This window comes from Centropristis striata, chromosome 23 (assembly GCF_030273125.1).
Source record: "Centropristis striata isolate RG_2023a ecotype Rhode Island chromosome 23, C.striata_1.0, whole genome shotgun sequence".
Lineage (NCBI taxonomy): Eukaryota > Metazoa > Chordata > Actinopteri > Perciformes > Serranidae > Centropristis > Centropristis striata.
In genome coordinates, this window is record NC_081539.1 from 8,629,668 (window position 1) to 8,652,975 (window position 23,308).

General features: G+C 39.6%; 1 protein-coding gene across 2 annotated transcripts in view; it reads left to right on the forward strand.

Annotated features, from left to right (window-relative positions):
* The window catches only part of LOC131961911 (cadherin-18), a 221,817-nt gene that overhangs the window by 116,633 nt on the left and 81,876 nt on the right, over positions 1-23,308 (forward strand). For both annotated transcript variants that reach the window (XM_059326836.1, XM_059326835.1), the window contains exon 2: positions 16,462-17,025. In XM_059326836.1, the coding sequence (XP_059182819.1) occupies positions 16,795-17,025 (231 nt within the window). In that variant the 5' untranslated portion in view covers positions 16,462-16,794. The remainder of the gene's footprint in view (positions 1-16,461; positions 17,026-23,308) is intronic.

Genomic DNA, 23,308 nt, shown 5'->3' on the forward strand with positions numbered 1-23,308 from the left:
AAGTCAAACTGAATGAAAATAAGCTCTCTGGGTTCCAACAAGTTGACACTCATTGTGGATAAATAAAAAGACTGAATTAAGATGATTAGACTGAGAATTTTCTCTTTTTTGACAAACCAATTCTTGATTGAATTAATTTTGTGGACACAAAATGCAGTTTAACAGTTAAATCACAATATTCACCATATCGAAAAATGCTTAAAATCGCAATAATATCATATCATGGCTCAAGTATTGGAATAAAATTGTATTGTGGGACCTCTGGTGAGTCACACATCTTATAGGCCCATACTTGCCCATTTCTATTGGTGAAATAGGTTGGATAATATCCAAATCATGTGGAGAATATCTACTGGCAGAAATCAGTATTTCCAAATCTCTAGGTGTAACCTTACATATTGATCAATCCTAATGCAGTGCAATATGTTTGAATATGACATTTTCTGCATTAAAATATTGCTTTCGATAGAAAATGGCCTCTAACTGAAAAACCATGTAGTAGCGTGACAGAGAGGACAGGCGAGTCACGTCAGTTAGTTCTCGGTGTCACGGTGCAATGAGAAGCCTTAATGTGTGGCGCTGATAAAACATTAGTGTGCTGTGCGCCTGTCAGACCTGCTCACCCTTCACGTGCCACGCCGAAGCGTTGAAATGTGAGAGAGATGTTAATTGGCCGGCACTTTATGAGAGACAGAGAGTGAAAGTGAGAGCAGGGGAGATGGACAGGGCGTCCCTGCTACTGATTCACAGATCTGAGGGGGATGAGAGGCGAGCCACGGGGTGCTGTCCGCCTCACTGAAGACGACAACTGGAATTTTAATGCTGCTTGAATACCTCTGCAAAAGGCTGAGTTCAATGCTGTGTTTAACAAGCACTAGTAAACCTAAATAGACTTTGGAATTTTAAATTCTATTTAAATATTCCATCTAGAGGAACTTTGTCCTGCTCCGAAACAGGCACGTTTTGAATCCTACTTGGCCTCCGGTATTGCTGCTTGCTGCTTTCTTGAGAACCACTTATCCAAACAACTTCACACCCAGTAAGGTGCTTTTTTTTTTTTTTTTTTTTTTTTAGTTCTGCCATGTCTCCTAGCAAAGCCTATATATAAGTGCAATTTGCTAACAGCTAGCTATTTTGGACCTTGGGAGATTTGGGATTTCCCAAGGCATTCATTCTGAGAGTTACATGCTTGAAATGTTCTCCAGTCTCTTCCAGAGAAAGCTGTACCCAGCATTAGGGCTGGGCGATATGGACCAAATGTCATATCCCGATACATTTAGGCTCAATATAGATATCGATATATATATCTCAATATTTTTTATCGCAAAGTGAGAGCAAATTTTCAGTCAAAGCCAAATATGACATATCAAGTAGTTTTATTGAAACCGTTTATTTAAGTGAACATAAATACTGTATAACAACAGGAGTACCTTTAAAAAAAAAAAAAATTAAAGCTCCATAAAGTGCACATTTAAATAAAAGAATATCTTAAATAAAAATAGCCTATGAAATAAAATAGGCCAATGTTTTTTTGAAATACATATATTTATTTGAGAAAAGAACATACAAAAGAACTAAATATGACAAACCCTAGTAAGGGCAGCATATATATATATATAGCAGCTTGCCTGGAGCAAGGATCACGGGGCAAATTTGAATTATATCAATATATGCGATATGGAATTAGACCATATTTTTTACATCGCCCAGCCCTACCCAGCATGCCATTCTGCAGTTTAACAGTTACTGGGTTCCCCTCTCAATCCACCATACAGTGTGTGTAAAATGCTCTGCTTGCTGTCAACACTACACTTCCATGGGTCCTCAGCAACACACCCACCAAGTGTGAAGTCTATCGAAAGAACGGTTGTCCACAAAACTGACAGGAAAAGAGAGAGTCCTTCCATTTTAGTAAGGCTTACAAAATATTTTGGAACTCTTGGAATATATTGCCTAATTCATATTGTCAGTCAACACTGACTGTACTCTGTTGCAGTAGTGTGTAAGCAGATTTTCTTAGAACTGTCTCCAAAACTGTGATTGAACCATTCACTTTGTAGCAACATCTGCCCGCTTCCGCGCCCCAAGGACTGTGCTTGTAAGCTAGTGCGCTGTTGCCAAACTGTCAACGCACGAGCCAAAGTGTCAGACAGCTCTCCATGTAATGAAATGAATCTCAATGCGCCTAAACAAGTCGACCACCCTCTGCCAGGAGCCCAATTTCAAGCTTAACATCCAGCTAATACCAGAAGTAGCATTTATTTCAGTTGATATCGCTATAGACCGGGACGGGTTGCGTAAGAGTGGCTGGTGTCTATGCAAACGAATGAAACGCATCTTTGAAATCTCCCAAATCTGTCTGTTAGAGTAAGTGGAAGAAAAAGAACAAGAACAAAATGAGTCAGAATCAGGGAAACCCCACTGGGGGTTTTTAAGAAAGGGAAATAAATGGTTAGAGAATCATAATCTCAATTCAAGAGAGAAAGTCGTGACTCCCATTTTTCCCAGAAATGTGTCTCTTTATGGATTATCATCTTGGTGTTTCATGGCACTTCAGTAGTTTTAGCTTTTAACAGCATTTGTAATAAAGTGAAGAAAACATTGTCTGCACAGCCCACACAACATACTGCACACACTCCTCACACTTGCTTCCGACCCTCGGACTCTGCGGTCTGCACCACCAGATTATTCTTTATTTGGACGCCGAGGTGGCATATTTGTCTGTTGTGGCTCCTCACACCCCCCACGAGTCTCTGTGGGCACTTGAAAAGCAGTGTGGCGAGCATCTGCGAAACTCCCAAATCTCTCGCACTTCATCCTCTCATGAGGGAATCTACCTGGCAGCGAGAAAGCAAGCTTATCTGTGTATGAAATGCTAATGTGAATAGCCTCAGCCCTACTTTGTGGATGAGAACACACAAGGCCCTCTCCTTGTTGTAAAACCCACCTGCTCTGTGTGTTTTAGCATGTGTGAAACAGTGGAGCCTGCCAAACTCTGGTCGCTTCAACCTGAATTTAGACTCCTCAGACATGAAGAGGACCAAGTGCTGTAGGTGGGGTGAATATATTTCCATTCGGAATATACCTTGTGTCTTATTCTCTTGTTCTGTTTGACAGTGGATGACTTGAATCCCAAATGCATGATGTAGGTTATCAAAGTGGTGCTGGAATGATTAGCCAATTCATTGATTGGTCAACTGATGGAATATTTATCAGGAATGTTTCATTGATTAACCATTCAAGTTATTTATTAAGCCTATATGCTAAACAACTAATTGGTTTATAAGGGAAAACAATCAAGAGATTAATCAATAAAAACATGAATAATCATGAGTTGGTGCCCTCTGGCCAACAATTTGCCAGACTACTGTGTCTTCATACTGATTAGGGTTGCATAATTCCAGGAATTTTCCAAAGATGGAAACTCTCCATTGGAATTGATGGCATTAAACAGGGAATTGACACAATTAAAGGTTGGCTCATAACAGGGAACTTAAGTACAGTTGGGGGAAATATATATTAGCATGATCTTGACTAAAACAATCAGATTTCATGCAAGTACACTTGCATATCTGCTATTCCTCTATGGCATGCACAAAGAACACTGCTTACTGCAGGGCAGCTGAGGCCACGCCCCATACATAGGCCACACCCCCGTATGAAGCCACGCCCCTACATGAACTGTGCATGCCTCCATCACATGTTCAATTCAATATTTACATGTTAAATGTGACTTTTGGAAGAAGAGGGGCTCTTTTTATGATTTTCATTTAACATTTTGGGGGATTTTTGGAGGGGGGGGGTCATTATACTTAATTTTTTGGATGGGTGGGGTCAAGGGATGACTACTAATATTTAACTCAACATTCATGTTTTAGTTGTTCACTGAAAGAATTGATTGTTCGTTCAACTAATTTCAACAGATTTATTTGCAAGTAGAATTTAAGTTGAAATGTCATGTTTTTTTAATTGAATATTTCCAAAATCCCCCAGCTTAACTTCCAGTGGAAAGTTTCTAGAAATTTACCAGAAATAACCCCTTGCAACCCTAATACCGATGGACCCTTGCCTGCATGTTATGCAGCAGCGGCGGCAGTGTGAGAAGAGTGAGATGATGATGATGATGCGAGTTGAAAAACTGTGTTTTTTCTCCGCCGTGGCCAGCAGATGGGTGCTGTCTGCTCCATCCTGGCACTCCGCTGTATGATTAGAGCTCAAGAATCCAGCCATTAAACACACGACAGATGGGACATTTTCCATCTTCCACCCAGCTCTCATTAAGCAGCCAAACAACATATAGTGGGGTTGACGAGTGCAGGCATGTTTTCTAATTTGACACCAAGAAAGAAAAAAAAAACGGAGAAAGAACTCCTCCTTCACAGATATAATTGAGGTTGTTTAACTTGACATGTAAACATGGGGAGATGGAACCATCTGAGGCTTCCCGCAACCTTTGCCACGGCGAGCCGTGCGAGGAGTGGTGCGTTTGGGCTTGAGGTAATCAAAGCTGAGGGTTAGGACAGATGGCGTTTGGAGGGTAGTGTACTGGAAGGACAAGTCGCTGTTGACTTTGGGAGACGTGGTGGGAGGGGGTGACTGACACACCATCCAGCCCACATGACTCAGAGGGAGTCATTACTGCAATGGGCCTAATTACCTTCAGGCCTAATCTGTGTTTAAAAACCTGCTGCTTATTGCGTTTAATTACCCACAAGTGTTGGGGAAAAGATTGAAATGCAAAGTTGCAGCATTTGTTTGTTTTGTTTCTACATTTGTATGTGCATGGGGGAGAGAGAAATAGAATAGATGCAGGAACTGTTTCAAAAAAATGTCACATTTTTAAGCTTCAGGTGGTTAATTGTGCGTCAGTGTAGTCCTGTGTTTCCCGGGCTGTTTACACAGAGGGCTTTAACTCGTCCTCGTACTCTACAGCACAACTGTGTTTGACAGCCAAGTATTTTCTTTCTGTTTTTCACAGCTTACACTTTAATTTAAAATGTTATTCAGACACTCATGCTGTCTGTAGGCTGAAAACTAACTGACTTACAGACTCATCACTTCAGACAAAAAGAAAGAGAGTTGATTTTCCAACCTTCAGATCTCGGTTTGACAAGAAGACGAGTCAAGAGAAGTGTTACTCATAAAGCCGGGTCATGATTATTAGATGGTTCTAAGGTTGTCTTTTGACGTCTATCACCGGCTTATGTAATGTGATCAAAGTTGTACTCCAAAAGGTGTTAGAATTTGTGCTCAAGTTAAGCTAAATATCAATCATATGCTGGTGGGAAATGACTCAAATTGATGGGATTTTAATTACAGGAAGAGTTGTACTGAAGCTAAATTAAATTAATATTGGGATGAGGAAGCTGGACGTTTTTTTATTTTTTATTTATTAATTTAGACAAAACTCAACACAAATCACCAGTGGACAAACACAGAGAGAAAAACAAAAACACAACAACAAAATCACAAAACCAACCCAAATAAATAAATAAAACCACAATAATAAACAAGAACCTTAACACATCAAAACTAAACAAGACACAAACAAACATCAAACATAATTACCACATAAAACATACAGTATATCAGTAAACTTGATAACCTAAGAGGAAATAAAAAAGGGTTAAGTTAAGGAAGCTGGACGGTTAGAGGAGCTGTGATTCTCCTGATTCTCGGGACATTTTTCTGGCTTACCAGCTACTTTCAAGGTGAGAATGGCCTTTAACAGCTGCCCCAACAGATAAACTGTGACATTGCAGACATGTTCAAGAGTGGTGAGTGCGAATTTGCCAAAAAAAAAAAATATATATATATATAAATATATCTTGATATTACTAAACCTTTTCCATCAGAGTGGAAAAGATTCACAAGACTGTTTTTGCAGAAAAACAAACCACTGCAGTAATACAATTCATTCAGCCATGATTCCCTGTGTGTTCTAGTAAGATGGCATTGTGGAAATAGTACTACAGTCTGCTTGGCTAAACCCCTGAATCGCTGGCACCTCTCTCCAACCTATTTGTCTCCTCCAATTTCGTGGAACCTCCAGGGTGTGCCGCACATTCAGAGGATTGCCCCGCTTGTGAAGCTGATCAGACTAATCTGCTTCCTTTCACAAACAGCGAGCTGGGTCAGATCACCCAATAGACTCGAGGCAAAAAGGCTTTATTTTTAGAACAGGTAGAGATCAATCAAATGCCTTTTTTGTGTTTTTGACAAAAGTGTCAGTGTCTCTTAAAATCCGATTTTATACAGCATTAAGCTCAAAAGTACAGACTGTGGTGCATGCAGTCGATCCACAGTTCAACACTTGAAGTGTATGACAGGTATAGCTGCTTTTATGTTCAATGGACTGTATAATAGTATAAAACTTTTTGATGTTATAAAAGGGCCGAACCAAGATGGAAATTTTGATTCATTTGGTCCTGATTCATCTTCAGATAAATACTGACAGTAAGAGAATGAGCTGGAAGAAAGGCAACAGGACATTGCTTAGGAACAGGAAATGGTGTTTTTGCTGGCAAGTGACAAAAATACATTTATCAAAACAAACCCAAAGTCACTGTTCAGGTCAATGCAGGACACTGTAATGCTGTTATACAGAATCATATTTCACCTAACTGTAGCATTGAAATAATAGGAAAACAAGACCTCATTATCTTTGCTTATGACATTTCTGTGTATAGATCTCCCTTAGGACTAATTATTTTTTTTTACAACACAGCTCTTACAGATATTTACTTTTTGTCAAATAAAGAAACACTTATCTGTTATAAAGTTGCAAAGCTCTAAACTTAGTATGACCTCATACGAGTGGCTTATAGATGAAATCCTCTTACTGCATGTCCAGTTTAATACTGTGATTCAATATATATATTGGCATACTGTCTGGAAAATAATTATTTTAGATAAGAAATACCAGACAAAATGGTTGTTTTGTTGGCTAATCCAGACAATTAAACTCTTGAAAGTGTAAAGTACTACAGATGCATCTCAATAAATTAGAATATCATGGAAAGGTCCCTTTTCAGTAGTTCAAGTCAAATAGACCCAACCAAGTACTGAGTTTATATAAGATGGACATACTTTTCAGAGGCCAACATTCCATATTAAACATACTTTATAAAATTGGTCCTTTGTAATATTCAAATTATTTTGAGACACTGAATTGTAGGTCTTCATTAAATGTAAGCCATAATCATTATAATTAGAATTAACTAAATAAATTAAGACATGAAAGGTTTCATTCTGTCTGTAATGGATCTATATTTCCACTTTTTGAATTGAATTACTAACATGAATAAGCTTTTCTATGATATTCTATTTTATTGAGATGCACCTGTATATCATATAAAATCATATATGACGGACACATTTATATCGTTTCACTGAATATATCATATGTCTGTTGCTTTTCCCTTTTACAGTCAAGCAGCAAGCTTTAGACTGAAAAATTGAGCCAATTCAACACTCTGCAGTTCCTTGAATGGCCACTTGAGGCTGGCTCCAAAAGCGAGTCAATCTCCATAGAAGCCTATGTTAAAATAACCAACTTTACAGCAGAAATAAATATGTTTATAGCCTGGTACAAGAAACACATTTGGTCTTGACAGCACAATTACCACCTTCATGACAACTGTCCACCCACGCTCCACCTCTTCACCTGCCCATTTTTGGATTTTCCTGGCAGTCGGGCACTTCAAATATTGTGATTTCTAGAGTCATGGCTTTTAAGAAACCTATGTGTGATGTCACAGACACGTAAATGTTTTTATACAGTCTATACTGACAGTACAGTCAGTTTAAAAGTATATGTTTACAATGCTGAAAGCTATAGGCAATACAATTGTTTTAATGGTTTTACACAAGATGCTACAGTAGAGCACATATTGCATTTATTGTACAAGAGGATGTTTTTTCAAGCTTGCCTTCTTATTAAGAATCCAGTAAAAGAGGTTCAGGCAGAGCTGCTTCTGATTCAGCAGAAACAACAGAGAAGCAAAATAAATTCATGTTCAGGCCTCAGGAACATTTCACACAGCACTGCTACAGTCTGATTTCACGTAAGCACATTGCTGTGTCACTAATTTTCTCCTGTGCTGTTTGCATCTCGCTGTACTTACTTTAACCCGCTTGTTTATTTACGTCGGCTCAGTGAAACGTAGCCGGAGAGCACGGGCCTATAAACGGGTGGAAAATGTTTGTGTTTGTTCAGGTTAGGTGAAAAGTCAAGAGTGTCTTTCACCGTGGTCTCTCTATCCGACTGGCCCTCTTTGTTGAACAGTGGTTCAGTGATACGTGTTTTGACCCGCCCCAGTCTTCTGCTATCTGGTGTTTGACACTGGCAGAAAGCTGATGCTGTGAAATCGAATGCAGTGGGTGAGCTCTCAGCAGGAGCCCAAAACATTAGCTATTAGCGGCAGATGACAGAAGCCTGCTCTCCCTCGCTGCTGGTCTGAATTGAGGTGTTTCTCTGTTGCAGTCTCGACATCTCCCCCCTCTTGCCATCTTTCATTTTACTTTTATCTTTCTGCCTTTTTAAGCGTTTCGTCTCCTGTTGTGTCATCAGCGGACGGGGTTACTTGCAAGAGCTGCTGGTTGCACTCCGGCTGAGGTCTTTTTCAATTTAAGTTGTTTACGTGACCAGTTTATTTCCTGTTATTGAGTTTTCCTGTTTCCATGAATAAATAAGGAGACAGAGACACTGTATTTCTGTCTGCCTATGGTGTCCTAGCCACAGTCAACCAGCAGAAAACAAAAAGAAAGTATGAAAAGGTTCAACCGACTACAGGGAGAGGGCAGGGAAAGCTATGATGCCGGGAAGAAAAAATCACAAAGGCTGGATAGGTGTTTTTATGCAAGTGTGCATACATAAAGATATTAAATAATTAAGTATATACAAAAAAACAATGTTACAAAAAGTGTTTAATGGATGTATTTGTCAAGTGAATAGAGTTTCTAAGGGAAACAAATGATCCAGCAGCTGCATAGTGGAAGTCCTGAGTTTGAGTTGCATCTAATGAACAATGAACATTCACTTGTAATATAAAAGGGTAATGATGAATAGCAATGATTATTAAACAGGAAAAAAGTTAGTCCCTCTCTCAGTATTAACATTTCTCTGACTCTCAGTCCATTAGCTTCTATTGAAAATGTAAATCTTTCAAAACTGGTGGCTGATATATAGTTTCAGTTTATAAAAAGTTTAGGATAGTTTTGAGCAATAATAGCTTATTACTCCTAATACAAAAACAAAAAGTATGATAATAAATGGTTAGAAAACAGAAGTTTGAATAAATTAATAATTTGTGTGACTATCAACCAATGTTTCCAATCACACATTCCTATGTGTACTTTGTGTCGCATTAGAAAAACTAAACTCTGTTTACAGTCAGATGAGGTGAAAGTTTTTCTCATTTGTTGAAAAAGTTTATGTGCTAAATAGGATTTGGAAACTTTGCCGAATACGTTTTTGACATAGCGAACATTGACATGACTGCTGTTACCATTGTAGTTGGCTTCCCGGATCATATATTATTATTATTATTATTATTATTTTTTGCCCAATTATAGTAAATACCTGATTAACACTTCAATATTTTTCTCTTTGTTTCCAGGTCACAATCTCTACTTCTTCTACTCTGTTTACTAGCAGATTACAGCATTGCATAGCCTAAAGCAGGGTTCTTAGACATAATATTAAAATATCCGAATCTGATTTCTATACAGGATCAAAGGAACGACTGATGATAAGCACATTTCTTAAATTATACCTTATAACTTCCTTCTATGACAATCCTACTCCTTAAACAATCGTCACTAGCACTTATTGCTGCACTAACCTCTTATCTAACCTAACCTCTTATCGCACTATACCTTGATTGTTTCCCTTTTCTGTAAGTTGCTTTGGATAAAAGCATCTGCTAAATGACTAAATGTAAGTCGAAGAAAGGGCACTGTTTGCCTGCAAGTGGTTGCTAAGCAGCTCCAACTTTTATCATTAAAGTGTACAGGTGCAATGTTTAGTTTTAGAAGACACTTTAACTAGAAGAATAATCTTAATTGACTAATTTTCATGCCTAAACAAACATTACAGTATAAGCAAACTGTCTTTGTTTTCTAACTAACTAACTAGCTAACTAACTAACCTTAAATGACAACAAAACAAAAGTTACATGGTGCCCTAAAGGTAGCTAAAATATGTAGCAGCCAAGTGTGAGAAATGTCACTGTCTGCCTTCAACTAGCTGCTTAAACCTTGACACAAAAGATGTAGTCGCTAGACAAATACAAGACATTCATTTGTCAAGCGGCTGCTATGTGAGTCTCGCTTTCTCATGCCCGCAGGTCAGAACATGACCACCCGTTAGCTGTTAGCTAGCTTGATAATTTTGAATGTGCTGACTAGGTTTGGGCAATAATTCAATACAATAAATGATGGTCTTTCATTGGCATCATACCGTGATAAAAAACAAATATCGAGATACAAAATTACAGTCTAATTTGATGCTAACAAGCAATAGGGCTGGGCAATATGACAATGTATATCACCTAAACAATAACAAATGCTTGTTGTGTATATTTTTCTATAATATTTGTATCACAATGTCAAAAACCAGCATTAATGCAAGGTTTACGTGATTTAGATTACACTTTAGGTTCTGATCCTTGTAGGTGGTGTCAAAAAGCCTGAGCGAACCATAGAGGTAACACTGAGTATGGAGCATACAAAAACAGGTTTTAGTTATTTCATATGAACAATTAATTAATAGAATAACCAGAAAACATGCTTTATTGTTAATTATATATCGTTTTTGAGATAAGAGATTGCTTATATTGGGATAGAAGATTTTGGCAGTATTGCCCAGCCCTAGTGCCGACATCTGTTGATGTTGAGGAAACTTACTCTTCATTACATTGTACTTTTGCAATCCTAATATGCGTGTGGGTTTGTCAGTCTGCATTGATTTGCTGAGTCCAGACTTTGAGAATCCCTAGCCTGTAGTTCTAACTCCTGCCAGAATCATATCCTAGCCTAGCTTAATTGCTCCAAACCAGTTGATGGAAATATGCATTAATTCCTGTTTCTATTGATTGCAACATTTTAAAAGCTTGATTAAAATTCGCTTCACAATTGAATGGAAACATGGCTCCAGTCCTGAGCACACTGGCTCCTAATAAAGGTGTTCAAAATGCCTCACAAAAATACAAAGCCAGTTCTAAAAAATAAAAAGATTTTGGCAGTGCAATGTCTCTCAATCAGCAGGAAATAGTGCATTTGTTGGGGACTGTTTTCAGCAGCAGATTAATACACATTTGGTGCTCTAATGACTCTTTCCAGTAGCAGAACGCTTCATGTGGGAAAATAAACTACAGGCCTGTGTGGAAGCTCTATATGTCATCCGGTGGCCCATTAACAAAACCAGATCCAAACAGAATTGCATGTGCGTGTAAACATACCCACTTCTGCATGCATCCTGCCAAAATCTTTGTGGCTGCCACTGTGCATAACCCATCCTGTTAAACGCTGCACATATTATATAAACATGCCAGGGGCAGAAGGCTGCACAAAACAATATCATCATCATAAAAAAGGGGGGGAATTATTTCCATTGACAGAGCCAGATGCTGTTGATTTAATGGCTGCCTGAAATGTTTTTTTTTTTTTTTTTTTTGCTTAGAATCAGCATGATAATCAGACAATTAACAGACTGATTGAAGAGAACCTCAGGGGGTAAAAGTGAATCCATTGGAAAAGATATTCTCATTCGGAGTCTGACTCACTCAGGTACCATGATTGTCTCGCCAACGCTTCCACTAAGATTTGCTTTGAATCGTGATGTTATTGAACATCAGTATTCTTTGCAGGAAATTGATATCATTTTTATTATAAGAGAGCAAGGGAAGCAAGATTTGGGCGTAGCTCTACCTATGCAGATGAGAATCTTTTTCCCAGATTACACGTGTTTAGCGTGGCTGAGTATTTATCCCTTGCTTCCTTAATCCAAGTGGATGCGGAACAGACTTTTCCTTCCCTTTCTCTGCCCGGGCTGGCAGTAGGTATTACCCATTACAACCACTGCACTTAGTCAACATCACCAACAACTATAGTTGAGCTGCGTAATTTGCATGTCGAGATGGAGAAACATGGAGATTAGTCAGGGCTTCTGAGCAAATCTTAATCCATATGTATGTAAAAATATTTATATTTATAAAAAAAAAAAATAATTCAGTGATTATCCTTCAAAGTATGTGACAGTTGTAAGTTGTATTAATGTCCCGTTTTAGCGTTTCTCTCTAATGTTGTCACATGCATTGTGGGAGATAGAGAGCAGCAGCCTTTGAAGTCTGTCAGCTCCTCTATCCTATTAAATATCAAATACATGTGTTTGTCCTCCCGATAATCCCCACAAAGCTGCTATTCAACGCGAGCACTTTGGATGTTGGACCAACTCTCCTGCTTTTAGTCAGTTTTTGAGACTTTGGTACATCCTATTATGGTTATTTATGGAAAAGTGCTCAAACTTCCTTTTACTTTTCTGTGTTTGTTTCATTTAAAAGGGCTGGATTTTCCACTGTGTCAAAGAAGCGTATTGGTGTCTTTTTTCGCCAGAAGTCAAAGAGTTCCACAGCAGTCTCCTCTGAAAAAAAAGATTATTTCTAAACCAGAATTATATATAATTCAGCTCACAGATTGGCTGGCATTATTACTGGCCTGACCCCTACCCCTCGGCATACTAAAACACCATAGCGCCGTCTCTTGTTGTGTTCTTTTCGGGACTTATTGTCAGTTAAAAGCCAAAGTATTGTCCCTTTTTGAAGTCTAAAGAACGATCCAAATCCTCCCGTTCTCCCTTCTTCTCTTTTATCAAGGATGTTTTGGGAGCTTTGCGTGAGCATGTATTAGCCAAATGGCGGAGAATATGAGACAGCCTTTTGACCGTGTTACAAAATTTAGTCTGACTGAAATACACGGGGCAGGCCCAGGACGTGTCATGTAGATTGGGGGGGGCAGGGTTTGTTCACCTGTGTGGCTGTGATTTACACTGTAAAAAAAAATCTGTTTAATTTACGGTAAAATACCAGAACTTCACTGTAAAAATTACAGTGAGTGGGTTTTCTACTGTAAATTTAAATGTAAATATTATCAAAAACTGTAATTTAGACTGAGTAGTCCCTTTATTTTTAGGGATATTTTGTCCTTGTGACAATATAGTATTTCTCCATTAATATTACATGAAAATGTTTATATTTTTACAGTAAAACTATGTGTTTTCACAAAGTTTTTCACAAGTTTTGTACTATTCCTTGATTTACGGTAATTAAAAGTGTCTATTTTTTATTTAATGCCTTATTCCTCATGCAATTTGACAGTGTTTTACTGTAATTTCTACAAACATTTTTTACAGTGTAGATAGAACAGCGGTCGACCACTGAAGTATCCTTAGGCAAGAAACTGAACCCCAATTGCTCCCGATGGTGGCAGGTGGCGCCATGTAGGGTTGCTTTGGACACCAATGTATAAATGTGTGTATGAGTGTGTGAATGAGGGCTGCCTGCAGTGATAAAGTGGTTTAAGTGGCCGCTAAGACGAGAAAAACGCTATAGAAGTGCAGTCCATTTACCATTCACCTGCTCCCCAGGATCCATCCATGTAGCGGTGGTTGCTGCCAGCTTCACTATAAGCATAATACGTTTTGCCAAGTGATAATACAGTTGGAAGCTTTGGCCATATTAGCTGGTACTGAATTAATGACCTGGATCTTTTTAACTACAGGGTTGTGGATACATATCGATTTGATTGATTAATTTTGATGTGGAATCTAAAAACACGCACGAGGTTGCCCTGCTGTGTCACAATGCCTCTGGTATTTATTTTATTTAATTCTTACACAGATTGTACCTTCTTTTTTTCCTCACAGAGCTCTGTCATTTTTACTTGTTAGAGGGCTGCATGTAGAGACTCATCGCTAAAAAAATAGAAATAATCCACACAGCTTCAGTGGTTAGTGGAGCAGCTTCAGTTAATAAAACGCTAGTGCAGATGTGTCATGCAAGATCCATACCCCATGTGTTTTGAATATGTGGTTGATTTATGCAAAGAAAGCCTACTTGAAACATACCCTGCAACATTTTACTTACCTCGTCAAGCTCTTTGGTCATTTATTGGTGGTAGTGATTTGTTCATAGGAGTTTATAGAACTCCATCAAGGGCGCTTTACAACCCAAACTTTAGTCCGTTTTAATCGAACTCTGGTGTGGCTAAATCCTTGTTCTTGTTTGTTTGGTTGCTTGTGAACGCTCCATCGTTCTCTGGTGTGAACCAATACAACCGGTCCCAGACCACTTAAAGAGAGAGGGACTCCATTTGTCATTGCAGAATTATCAACATATTGCTCAAAAATAACTGCAGATCGTTGTTAAAGCATCAAGGCTCGCCTTCTCTGTTTCTACAGCTGTCTGATCGCAGCACGTCGTCTATGGAAATAATGGATCAACACATTGTTGAGGACCAGGAGCCCCGACAGGAGCTCGCTCTGAGCGTTCCTCTCCACATTAGTTTAGTCTGAACACCAGAGTCAGTATAATCAGACAAACTGGTGTGCAATCAGTGCCTTTGTTTATTTCTGTGTTTACACTGTGGCTCAGTTGGTAGAGCGGGTTGCCCACCGATCGGAGGTTCAATCCCTGTACATGGCAGCCTACATGTCGAAGTATCCTTGAGCAAGATACTGAACCCCAAATTGCTCCAGATGCTGCGTTCATCGGTGCGAGAATGAATTCCCAATGGTGGCAGGTGGCACTGTTTAGGGTAGCCTCTGCCACCAGTATGAATGCGTGTTTGAATGGGTGAATGGGTGCAGTCTGTAGTGTAAAGCGCTTTGAGTGGTCAGAAAGCGACTAGAAAAGCGATATATAAGTGCAGGTCCATTTACATTTTTCCAGCCCTCCACCTTCGTACACGCCCCTTTTCTATTTTATTTTATTTTATTTGAACCTCTTACATTTCTGCCTATATAGAAAACGGACCAAATATATAAATTTCACTCAGACTTTGGTTTGCCTCTTAGGACGCTTTCACAACCCAAGTCAGAATCAAAGATTCGTTACTGGTCATATTGTTTTGGCTTGAGATAAGGTTAAGGTTAATATTTTATTAAGATCTTAATAATGGGGTGCATTGTATCTGGGTACTATGGCTGTAAAGATGTTGCCACACTTATTACACATTATTTAAAAAAGCATCAGTTTGATGTTTATCCATCTTTATCCAGTGATAATAATAGAATGTAATAATATCTGCTTCCAAAAAGCGAGTTAGGTCGACGTCTGAGCTGAGAGTATTTCGTCACACAGCAGGTGTATAATTGTGTTTAAGTGTAATCACCAGAGCCCAGCAGAGCTCGTGGTGTCAGCAAGAATGCTTTTGTCTCGTTTAAAAATTGAGCATCCTACCGTACTCTACGGTGCCAGCTCAGACCTGCTATCTCAGTGTGGAAACCCAAATGAGATTCTGAAATCATTATTATATCTTTTAGTCGGACATCACACCGAAGGGCATCTCAAAAACAGCAAGGTCAAATTCTGCAATTTTTCTCTCATCAAAAAAAAAAGAAAAAAATTGTGAGCAGTGAGGAAGCGATTTCATGCTTCAGTAGGACTTAAATAATATATCCAACTTTAAAAGCCAACCCAAGATGAGACAATTCTCCATAATACCTCGTCTTTAAAGACCACAGAGTTGCACATGCCGGTGTAAAGCACAAGACTAACGGAGCTTGTCTTGAATGCTTAGTAACATAGGAATTCAACAAAGCTTGCAGTTATTTTTTACTACTTCAAGTCATCTCCAATATACAGTTTTGATTTAGAAAAACAGTTTCCTTCTGTCTTTTCCATCCCACTGCCTTTTAAAAATCACCCTCTGCCTTTCGTCTGAGTGGCTTGATGTCTGTCCTTATCATAGTAAATGTATTTCTTTCTGCCACACTTATTATTCACCGCGCCGAGGCACACAGTAAGCCTCACAGTATGCCCCGGTCGTGTTAAAACATCCAAATCAAACCCTTTTTTTTTGGGATGTTTTTTTAATAAAGCCAACTCATGCTTTGAGTCACGGGGCCGGCTCTGCTCAGCCCTGATACATGACACAGGGCAGTATCAGTCACCGAGCAGCGCTCCGACCTCATAGGCATGGACAACCTTTTAATAGCACTGTGACTCCTCAAGTCCAAACTTGTTTGTATCATCTGCATAATGGCAAAAAAAAATGTCTTGAACTGTATTTCTTGTCGCCTAAGTACTTTTTCACAGTCAACCAGTTTGAAGTGCATGTCCTCATCTGTAAGGATTTATGAGTTGCAATTTAATTGGAAGGAATTAGCGGACATTTAGCTTCTAATATCCATCAAATTAATCTGTAACTCTGTGTTTCTCTCTCTCTGTCTCTCTCTCCCAGGAAATCCAGAATGGCTTCCGGGATTAACCTCTGCTCTCGGTAGAAATACCCACAAGTTCACGTCCGTTTGCACAGCGTCTCACAGCCTGGGAAATTCCATAATGTAAATGTATCTTCCTCGTCTTTTTTTCCATTAAACCCTTCGGCTTTGGGCCATGAACCTTAGAGGATCTACCGGGACCGCTATTTCTTTAGATTGGATTTAGATTCCGCTTTCCTGGGACTACTGCACGGGCCTGCAGCGGTGGCAAGTCGCGGCGCTTGCGGCGCCGGTGGTGGGAGGACCTTACCAGCTTGGAACACGGGGATAACTTTACAAAAGCACGCACCACCATGAGGATATCCACCACCTCCTGTCTCTGTCCCTTTCTGGTCTGCCTCTGTTTCATCCAGAGGTGCTACGGGGCGAGCCACCACCTCCCCGCCAAAGTGCCCTCCAAGAACCAGACCAAACTGGCCAATGGGGAGACAGAGGTGCACCACAGGCCTAAGCGTGGCTGGATCTGGAATCAGTTCTTTGTTTTAGAAGAACACTTGGGACCAGATGCACAATATGTTGGAAAGGTAAGGTTTTTATTGAACTGACTGCAACTGTAAAATAAAAAAATCTTTTGATCCCGGGGAACTTGCTTTTGAACAGCTTACTTGGCATTTTCCTCTCTCCTCTTGTTTATTGAGAAATGGGTTACAGCAGGAGCAAGCTGTTCTATTGAGGTAAATTGCCACGTCGGCATTGTACACGCTCTTATTTTATCTTCTGATGTGGAAATTCAGGGCTCATTTGTGAAGGTGTGTGGGGCTTTTTTTTCTTCTGTCATTACGATGTCAGACCAAATCCCTCTCATCATAATGTCTAAAAAAAAATGTTTTATTCTCTGTAATTAAGGAGAGCCTCTCAGCATGTCTGCCACTCTGGGAAGCCGGCTATGCAAGAGTGGATTAAGTTTGAAAGTGAGAATAGCCCTCGACATCAAGCTATCTTTGAACTCAGAAGTATCAGATTTGGTGTCTCTGCGGGAAATGAACCCAGATTTGATCTCTTGGTGGGAAATGAACCACCACAGTAAGAAATTGGACATGGGGACATAGTAATCCATGGCGCCTCATGGTTAGAAAATGTTCTGAATGTAATTTCAGACTGACTGATGTCCCTCGCAGTGGAAAATATAGTAGTGGGTATTCTTTCTGCTTGTGCAGAGGCTACGGTGTAGCCCGGTTGTTGGTGGTGACTTTTCTGTTAGCTCCACAATAAGCCACAGGGAGCTGGTTAAGTCCTCTGCTTGCAGATTGCCTGCCCTTATCTCCTGAAATGTTAAAATGTGTTTCTCCGCTGCAGTGATCATTATTCTAGGCACTCAGGCACAGACTAATCCCCTCAACTGCACTCCGAGAGAAAGAGAATGAGAAAGGCACAACGCTCCTCTGACTTCACATATGTCTGTATTTCAACAACGCTACCATTTGAAGGGAAAATGATAGAAAAGAGGGATGACATGCTTGGAAAAAAAGCTTGAAAGGGAAAAAAACAAACAACAGGAAATATCACCATCCACCTCAAATGTCTATTTATTGAATAAACCTGGGGTTTAATCACAAATGTCCTTGCAGAGCCGACAATGCAGGAAAGAAAGGTTATTTATTGGTGAAACATGTTTTTGCTAATATTATTTGACGCATGAATGAACCATAAAATCCCACAGTGCCAACAAAAACAATCCCTCAGCAGTTATGAAGCATTGTGTCCTGACCGTTAGACAATATCAAATATATTTGCAGAATATTCAAAGCGGCAGTTGGTCGATACACTAAGTGCACGGAGACGTGGTTGCTCATTTACACGTTAAATTTGTCCGCTGCTTTGAAGTTCATGATTGTTTGGTGTGCTGGCTGATATGCTGGTTCTACTGCTACCTTAAGGGTGTTGTTTTTCTATGTGTGTGTGTGTGTGTGGCTGGTGCCGCTGATGAAGGCAAAATAAACATAAACAGCTAATCCTGGATGATAATAAAGCACTGGAGAAGACACATAAACATTATTAAGGAATCAATTTGACATGCATGTTTAAAGAGATGAGGTCTCCAGATGGTTAGCACAAAAAAACATTTAATTATGTGGGTTGGGACTGGTGTGCAGTGTCCTAATGTGGCCAGGAGACAGAATGACCCTTAATTAGACGAAGACAGGGGAGGAGGAGGAGAAGGAGGAGGATTAATGCACTCAGCACGTACTGCTCTGCATTGTGTTTTTTTCCCTCCTACTTTTGCTTGATTAAAAACTCTGGACATTAGCGAGCAGCAAATGAGCAGTTCCACTACAGGGAATTGCCAACACAGTCTTTGTCGATAATTGCTTTCATCAGAAAATGTAAAGTTTTGAAACAGACGTTTCATGATAAGATGTGCGGAGTGTTGCACACAGGAATGGAATTTAAATTTTTGCGTGGTCAACATAAAAAGCAGATATGTGCTGAGAAATCAAGGTCAAACAATACACAAGGAGAGCATAATGTAAGACTTGGCCTTGGCAATTGGAAATGTTATGTGTACTTTTTTTACTACTCTCACATAAAAGACAGCATCGAGTGACTTCTGGGAATAAGTGAAGCGGCCAGTCTGTCAAGAACATTTTTAATCCCCCTGAGGTATCCCATAATCCCCAGTGACACCTTTCTGGGGGGCTGATGCATTTGGGAAATGACAGCTTTGTGCATGAGTGAGACGCAAATGCTTGGTAGGGGACAAGGCTTGTCCAGATACGAGACAAGAGACAACCCACTATCCCAATGGGAGGTGTGAATGTCTCCATGTCAATCAGCTCAGCGTGCAGCTTTGAAGTAGTCGGGCAGGTTACAGACTGGATGGTAATTTTCAGAAGACGATGCAAATCCCCCAAACCCTGAATGAATGGAGCTGCAGTGAACCGTCTGCTGTAAGTTAGTGGAGGACGAGGTGCAGCTGTTGGATGAAAAGAAATAGATCCTTGGTCAGAAATCCCTGAATGGAAGCATCATTGGGTGTCTGCCAGCTGCTGAAATATACAGTAAATAATGTGAGATTTGACAGAATCAGTGCTCAGACTAGGAGGAATACCCCTCGTGTTAGCCTTTTGTTCATTTATAAAGTAGCAACTTCTAAGAAAGGTGCCTAAATGTTTTATTCATGCATCTAAAAATGGATTGTGCTGTGACAGAATCAGGCAACTGTCGAGTTGTATGACCAGTAATAGCTTAACAATGAGAAGAAGAGAAAAAAAACAATGAAGCAAGGTCTGTACATGAAATTGCTTTTCACCCACTCTTTGCAATGCAGGGAGCAAGTGCATGCAGATTGGAATGTTTTCAGTGTTAAACCAGTGAAGTGTTACATGAAATAACAAGGAAAATTTCACGGCTGATGTTACATTATTACTCTGCATTGTTGGGAAGAGAAATATCCTGAAAATGGCAGAAATGTTATTTATCAACCACTGAGTAATTTTTGTACGTCAGTACGTGTATGTGTGGTAGAGCTGGAGCTATAACTGGATCTTTTAACTGCACTTTCCCAGAGCTCAAATTATTTTAGATTGCTTGTTTTGTCTGACCTTCAGTTCAAAACCTTCGGATTCATCTACAATTTCACAAAACGTAGAAAAGCAGCAAAATCTCCCATTGAAGAAGCTGCAAAGAGCAATAAATTAGGTAGTTTTTAAAAAAATAAATGAATCAAAGCACCATTCACTGATTGCATTTACCAAGTGGGGATGCCTGAACAAGCTATGAATATAGCATTAACATTTTATTTGATTAGTAAGTTGATATTGAGAATATGTTCGCTAATAGTTGGCAGTTTACAATCAAAAAGACTAATTTTTGCTCTGTTTTGGTCTCCTCGATCTCCCAAGGAAGACAGCTCGCTGTTCAACCTCCTCTACATCAGTCACTCCTCTATGTTCAGCAGCCACTAGCTTTGTCTGGTAGCTCTTTGGGGCTCTAGTAGTGTGCAAAACAGCTGCAGGGTGCATTTCGAAATTAGGTTAAATAGCCCAAATTGAACCAAACAGTAAAGTTGCAGTTTTTAAACCAAAACAATATGCTGAAAGACAATAAAAAGGCATGAGGACTCTTGAGGGAAAGGGACATCACATTGTAAATATTGTTTTTATAAAAATAGTACAAAGGATATCATCATTGACTGTTGAGAGATGCCCCATTTAATGTACAGTACATGCATTGTGTGTGGGGAGAGATGTTCTTTGATTTTTTTTTCATCTGTGTTTAAGTCTATTTGGATAAACATTGTCTGGAAAGGCTTGTTATTAGGGATGGAAATAAATGAGATATTATTGATACCAAAGCCGTTATTGATGCTGCTTATCAAGCTGATTCTTTATCGATTCATTTAATGATTCCTGATCAATTCTGTGTGGGTAAAAAAGTAGGCCTACACAGGTTTTAAGCATTAGTGCAACTGTTCAATAATCTTTGATTTTGAACACGGTGCACATAATGAGGATGAATATTTGTACAGCATTTATTGTCATTTACCTTTTCTTTGTCAATGAAAACATGAGCTTAGCATGCCACTATGTTATTATAGCTGGATAGTTATCCCCAGTAACAGGAAATAAAAGGAACTGATAAGCTTGGAGGCACAATATTTCAGACGGCGGATTTTCAACTAGGAGAATAGGGTTCGTGTCCCGTGTGAAAACAAAAGTAAACTATTTTTAAGGTAAATTATGTAACTTCCATGGTTCACGTTTTGTGAATTGTGTTTTTAACGTAACTTACGTTTTTTTTACGTAACTAATAACTAATAACTAATAACGTAACTAAACCCTTGAAACTACTTTACATGCTCATTTTAGAACGCTCTGTACTGCGAGCCGCTTCTGACAAACGCTCATATGAGTTGTTGTGGGTGGTGCTGAAAAACATTCTATTCTGTCATTTAAGTTGAATATCTTGTTGCAATATTCTGATGGATGGAACAATGTGGAACCAGTTCTCAACTATATTCCCACCCCTACTCCTGATTATCTAGTCAGGCAGTGTTCTGCCCTTGATACAGTCACCAAACAAAAGATGATAAAAGAATAAAGCTAACCCAGTGAATCACAATTTAACTTCCATTGATTCAACAACTGCAGAAAATAACACTTGAAGCTTATGTCTGCTGTCTGTGCAGGCATGCATAATATCCTAAGTGCATTCCCCTGTCCTCTGGCTGGAACGTTCAAACATATTAGCACCATTTAGACACTGGAGACTTAAGCCATTTGCCCTCACTCACTGACAGAGCACAAGGCAGAACCTTCATGTTTTCTAAAGCTGATCTGCTGACAGTTTCATTTCTGTCTCATTCAAATATCACATTTTAGCAGCAGTTAGAGGCAGAGCCATTAAATGAGTGTCAAGAGTTGCTTCCGGGACTCTAATAATCTCATTACTGTACATCAAGAAGTCAACCATCCTGCTGGGAAGACAAAGATTCATTCTGCTTCTTCCCCGCAGATGTCAAAATAGAGGACAACTATTAGGGCGGATCTCTGTGATGTGCATCAAAGGCACGTCCTCAGCACGCCCCTCATCTCTGTCTCTTGATGTATGGTCATTAGGCGGGCGCTCCATCATCAGGGTTTACTGTGACTGTTACAAATCAATCGAAGAGAATGGGGACGCTCAGAGGAGTTGATTGGGAGGGAGCTTGGTCAAAATGTGGTGATAATCAGACAATCAAGCACGCCCACATAAAAAGTGATTAAGTCCTCTTGAGTGAAGTATAAGAGCCGAGATTTAATCAAAAACGAACCCAACCCCCTTCACTAATTGCAAATATGAAGCCAAGGCACTGATCATCAGCTAGGGCATGCAGTCTGCTCATTTCTCCTTCTCTTCATCCCCCCCTCTGCTCCCTCAACATGCACACTGTTGATGAAATAAATGCTCACACCCTGACTTCCACCTTCAACTCCCGATCGTGCATCACCAAGGCCTGCTTTCAACATCAAAGAGATGCAGTTTTAATGAATCCTTCTGAGCAAACATGAAGTAAATGTTAGCACTGTTTGTCCAGCGTCAGTCTGATTAGAAGAGCAGCGAAATCACAACAAAGAACATGCAGATAAAGCAAGATGTTGAGCTAACAGTGATGCATGTATTTGTAGCTTCTATACAAATGTTCTGTGCCCCGGTGCAGCCTGTAGGCCCTTTTCTAGCTGTGTCATAAAGTTGATGTCTCACTGGAAGTGTAGCTGGCTGGAAAATCGATTATAAATCAGCATGGGATCAATCAGCTGAAATGTAGCCACTGTGGTTCTATTTTGACATTTTATGCTTTGTGCCTGGTAGAAAATGTAATCCTGGATTTCATATAATTGTCACATCCAGAGTTTTATGTTATACTTATTCCATTTCTGCCTGCACCAGAGAGATACTCTTCTCGTTGGCTTTCTTGTTCTCTTGCCACGCGGTTCATAATGAGTGGACATAACAGCAGTAAAGCAACATCCTATTATACAAGCAGAGAGCAAAAGAGGCGAGCCAGGCACATACATTATGTGGATCTGAGCACTGAATATGACCAAGCCATTACAAATGGCAGCCACCAATAATACAATCCAACCAGGCACATACATTATCAGGATCTGTACAATAAAAAAGGTTGTGCAGAAGAGTTGGAGGAGCAAAATAGATGAAGGTCAAGCTGTGTTGCAACTCGTAATGTATCAGGATGGCACTCAACAGAGCGTGGCCCTGGCTGGAGCTGTGTAATTGTGAAGATTGTGTTGCATGTCATGTACTGCTCTTCCAAAAAAAAACTTGATATATTTTCCACGCTTCAACAAACTTACATAAGAAGATTAA